The sequence below is a fragment of the Dipteris shenzhenensis genome, chromosome 9 (genome assembly GCF_047967505.1).
Source record: "Dipteris shenzhenensis isolate YYH24624 ecotype China chromosome 9, Dip_SZ_1.0, whole genome shotgun sequence".
Lineage (NCBI taxonomy): Eukaryota > Viridiplantae > Streptophyta > Polypodiopsida > Gleicheniales > Dipteridaceae > Dipteris > Dipteris shenzhenensis.
Window position 1 is genome coordinate 5869669 of NC_141604.1, and position 5410 is coordinate 5875078.

General features: G+C 44.8%; 1 protein-coding gene across 1 annotated transcript; it reads right to left on the reverse strand.

Annotated features, from left to right (window-relative positions):
* Positions 1-3465: 3465 nt before the first annotated feature.
* LOC147898121 (red chlorophyll catabolite reductase-like) lies at positions 3466-5012 on the reverse strand. The gene is made up of 2 exons (XM_087379305.1): positions 4641-5012; positions 3466-4412 (listed from the first exon to the last, which is right to left on the reverse strand). Exons 1-2 carry the CDS (start codon positions 4980-4982, stop codon positions 3798-3800), a joined length of 957 nt encoding a protein of 318 aa, XP_087235431.1. The 5' UTR covers positions 4983-5012; the 3' UTR covers positions 3466-3797.
* Between the last annotated feature and the right edge of the window lie 398 nt (positions 5013-5410).

Here is a 5410-nt window from a genome sequence, read left to right on the forward strand (position 1 = left end):
TGGCATCTTCTGACAGAGAGAATTCCTGCAGTTTGTCTCAGCACTTGGCTGAGTTTTGTATTGCTCTCCTGGAGCCAGTTTTCTGCCCACCATCCGGTGGATGAATATATTCTCTCTCTGCCTAAGTTTTCTCTGAGTGAGTATTGTATCTGTGATCAGTTATCTGAGTTGAGTGTTGCTAGAGTGGGAGAGGTCTTGGCTGGAGGTTAGAGTGATTCTTTCCTTCTGTTTTCTAACATGCCTAGCAACCTCCATGCCCTCCTGACTCATCACGCATCATGGCGACACAATGCTAAAATGACACCTCCCATCTCACCTCATTTAGTGGAGTGTGATATACCTGCAAGGCATTGGATAGCATGCCATTAATGTCAAATTTGCCATTAGCACCAACGCCCTGCTAAGACATGGAGACTCTTGTATGTTGCATGGACTATGTCTAGCTATAAGTGCTCACATGTGGTAAGATAGGTGCATAATCCATGGCTACGTAGCCTTGCCAAATGCATCATGATGCAAAAATTGTGAGCCAAAACTCTGGGAGGATGATTGGCCTCTGTCCTGCCTATCGTGAGTTAAAATAGCGATTCATTGCCTCTCCAAGTGTGCTAATTGGCAGAGTTTAGAGACCAATGGTTGGACCAATATCTATTAAGTAGAAAGATACAATATTTGGCATTAAAATACTTGGATAATAAAGGATGCGCCCTGAATGCTAAAATCTATTAAGTAGAAGGATACAATATTTGGCATAAAAATACTTGGATAATAGAGGATGCGCCCTAAATTCTAAGATAATCCCCATATTGAGGTATTGGCTGATCCATTTGAAATGATATAGAAGTTTAAAATCCACAGGAGCATTGAGCATCTACCATGAAACCACACATGGTGTAGAGAAAGCATTGTCACTGTCTAAGTGATCCTTGTACTGGGACAAAGACAGTGGGCCAGACCTTGAGCCACATGTCGATCTATACGCTACGATATCTAGTGAGACCCATCTACAAAAGAGCCTTTGCTGATGCGATGGTCTGAGGTTTGTGACGTGGCACTATGGGTGTGATATGACATTGGGCTATTGATGCACAACCTTGATATCTAACTTAGCCCGCCACCAAGTGCAAATGACATTGCAATCCCAATTGCCTACGTGGCACCTGCTACATATTGATGATGTGGAATCCATGAATAAGGTATGGATGGAATGGTGTCCTTTGGAAATGACGATGGAGGGTCGAAACAATAATGATGATATGGCACCTTTGGAATGGCGACAGACTATGCTGGGAGGCAAACAAATTTGCTTAGCTCCTTGCTCACCTTGCAGGTCTAGCGGTAGCAACCCCCCACCTTTAGAGGCCTCCCTCCCATGGATAACCTCATACAAGCGAGTAGAGCTTGATCCTTCGATGATATGCTCCTCCTTGCCAAGATCCATATTGCTCTTGCGCTACTCATTGTGATCTTTTGCACAATTTTCCAATCTAGGCAAGCTTCAAATTAGAAGCTACCATCTAAACTTGTTTTGTGCAACTCTTTGGCGGTGTTATAGCTTGTTTGTTGCTACTCATAGCATCACAATCTACATTCTTAAGTTGACACTAGTTGTCCATACCAACAACACTTGGCTTGCTTGACTATCACCAAGCTTTGAGAATTCTTGATAGAGGGTGCTCAACTAGGCTTCAATTCTTTTAGCGAATTCCTCCATATACATGTATGCCATTAATACCTAATGTGGGATTGAAGGATGGATCGAGGAGTAAGAAGCTTGATAGAAGACAAGTACCAAAAGCATGGCTCTAATACCAAAGTGGCCAAGGCGACATGCGGTACTAGAGAAGAGTAAGGATAGTAAATGAAGATTGAACAAGAGGGGAAAGAAGACAAAGCGAGAAGGGAAAGGAAAAATAGAGAGAGAAGAAGATAAGAGAGACAGTGAGAGAGAGAGAGAGAGAGAGAGAGAGAGAACATGAGGTGCTGATTTGGAGAGGAAGCTGAGAGTAGTCTAGGATAAAGTGTCACATAACACATGCCCCCAAAAGTGTTCTTTTGTTTTTTAGCAAGGGGGCGGAGGGGGGGGGGACGTATGTAGTCCCTTCCAAATTCCCCCACGTGTGAACCCTCCTCATTTGCCCCTAGGACTATTACTAACTTAGGTCATTTTACCTCCTCCATACATCGAGACCCTTATGAGTCCCTGGTCTCCCTCTATGGGCTATATTTCAGACCCAAACAAGTCCTTCAAGTAAACCCAACAACAATATTTTTAAAATTAGTGAAATCCATTTATCATTATATTACAGAAAACTGTCCCAAAGATAGGGACTCAAGATTACAAAAATCAGAAGACATCATTCTATGACAAGAAGGCTAGAAATCTATGTCCCGTGCATGCAGCCAATCATAAAATGATTGTCGTAGAGAGGCACGAAAGAACGTATAGTAGCAACGGAGGGATCACCAAAGATCAGATGGTTATGGTTCTTCTAAAGGGTCTAGAGAGCCCAATATCGAACCTGATAACAATCACCTTGCACAACCTATGTATAGGCATGTAACCTTCCCTCTTGACTTTGCCTGCATCTGCCCACATGGCAGCCATCACCTGAAGCCCTTTATCCAAAAGTAGCAAGCCCCATTGTCATCTTCCTCATGTTGGGGATCATAAGGGGCATTGAACTCATTCCTCTGATAGGCAGATGGACAAAAAATATTTTGATGGTCACTTATGGACAGCACATCATAGCAATGCAGTGGAGACAGCAGACATGCAATGCTGTTGTGTCCAGCTCTTTACCATGATTCAAGCATCTAGTAGATAGGTTCAGCAATCTGCCAACCTTATCCTTCGACCAGATTGGCATACTCCACTGGGGACTTTCTTTTCTAGGATGCTAGAATCCAGGCAACAAGACTCCTGACGATCTCCTTTTCTGCCTCTCAGCAATCATGATTCCGGGTACGTTTTGTTTTCCGAATTTGTTTGTGTTATAATTTTGTTTTGGTCCCACAAACCAAATTTGGTTTACCATGTATGATATAATATATATTGATCTATTTATCTCTCTTTTTCACCTGCCCCCACATCTTCTTCCCCTCAAGTACTTTTCTGCTATCCAGTCCTCAACTAAGAAAACAAGACATCTAAATGCAGAAGGTATTTGCCAAAGTACAACACTCAAAAGAGATGGATAGAGAACATTTTCAGAACATTTGGTTTACCATGGATGATATAATGTATATTGATCTATTTATCCCTCTTTTTCACCTGCTCCCACATTTTCTTCCCCTCAAGTCCTTCCTCCACCTACGCCTGGACCCCTTTCTGACAGCCATTTTACAAGACGTCAGGTATCATTGTCAAGACAAAATCATATGTCTGGCAGAGACAGACTAAAATGCTGAGCTCTGTTGCCGGAAGCTACAATCCCACGACAAAGGCTAGCACGCGAGTGTAGTGCCTACTCAAATTGCAGAATTTAAAATACAAAGATAACGATCAGTTGAACATTGCGACCATGGCTAGGGCATTTAAAAATCAACACATTTTTTTATTTTTACAACGTGCACACCCTTATTAGCTCCTCCAAATCTGCTTTGTGTAGCTGAGCATTACACGTAAGGCTTAGACAGAAACCTTGCCTCTTTCCAAGGTCAGATAGATATCATGGAACAGACATGATAGCGTGTTTGACTGCTGCATGGACACAAATGCAGCACTGGTGGAGGTGCAAGATAGATAATTACAACAGGATGGCTTGTTGATGCATCGAGACACAGCTGCTCAGGGGCTATTCCCCTCGTCTAAACGCTTGGACTACTCTGTCTGCAATGTCCTGCCCGAACAATCTCGGCATGTTAGAGCTTAAATCAACCTCCACTCCTTTTGTCTTTATCATATTATCTCGTTCTAAAAGTGCCTTGGCCTCCCCCTCCAGGACTTCTCTACCTCTCCTGAGAAGCCCCTCTAACCATAGTTGAACGACCTGTTTTGCAGCTGGAGACACAGTCTCTTCGATGATCCTATCCAGGCCTCCGTCTACAGGTTCACCAGATGGTAGAAGCCCGTTAAATTTGTACAAGATGGCAGTAGGTGAAGTGAGGCATCGAATATAGAGGGTGGGAGGCTCATAGCGCTGGGCCTGAGGGGTTTTTCCCAGTTCCTGCTTCACCGTCTCCAGCGCTGTGTCCTCGTAAAATCGCTTCAAATACTCTGGATCGAGAACCAGGTCTTTCCTTGGTAGAAGGTCCAGCACAAGCACGAGGTTGTTGGCACCCGTTTGGATAAACTCAAACAAGAGATGAGGGGCATCTGTGTCTGTGTTAATCATCCCAATCAGCGTTGCTATGTTCAAAGATCCAAAGGGCAGATTGCAGTGTAGCCAAGACCCAAGTACAAAGTCGATCTGGAGAGAGAGGAAATACGGTCAAATGAAGTGCCTACCATCTACATGAAGCTATTAAGCAGGTTTGAAGAGTCCGAAATAACGGCGAAGGGAAGTACTTGCGAAGCAAAAATAAGCCCCAAGCTACTAAAATAAATGAACACAGGGAGATGTTTCGATCGAAAACGATCGCCCAAAATTCGGAGAGGCAAAGAAAGCATAAAGAGTAAGGGCAGAAAGGAAGCGGACCTTAGAACCGGGCGTTCCTGATCTGAGAGTGATGGATCCTTGACAGGTCTCTTGAGCGTTTTTGAAGGAGAGCACATCCGGAGGGGTGCGAGAGGGATTTAAGGAGAGCTCCTTTCCGATGGTATGAGCAATATCCTCCATGAGAAGCTTGCCAGCATTCGACAGGAAGGGGAAGCTCATCCATTGATACTCAAGAGGGCTGTCCATTGCAACAGCTGAGATTCCAAGGTGGAGCTTGGTCCTGTGTAGGGAGAGTTGGGGCCGAGCTCCAAAGCAAGGCCTTGTCTTGTGATCCACACTCCAAACTTGCTGTGGCACAACACCCACAACTCTCTGCATCATGATGATGATGATGCTGCTGCACTCACCACTCTCTCTCTCTCTCTCTCTCTCTCTCTTTTGGATAAGAGCCCACTATTTAGGGTGGGTTCAGACCGACCGCCCGCCCGCCTCTCAAGGAAAAAACACGGCCGGCCGGGTGTGTTGTTTACACCGCTCGACGGACGCATTTAATTGCAACGAATGTGGATTGATGTAGTGGATGGATTGCACATTCTGTGTCAAGTGATATGGGTTCGATTTGTCAAAAGCTCCCCACGCTCAAGCGAATGGGCGGCCTCTACATGCCAGACAAATTTTATTGGACGCTCAATCCGGGCCCATTGTTTCCGTTTGTCCACCTCTGGTGACAACTCTCCTGGGCGGGTGATGTGAAGCCCCAGTTAGGCCCCCCTAATTAGTTGTGGAACTCTCTCTCTCTCTCTCTCTCT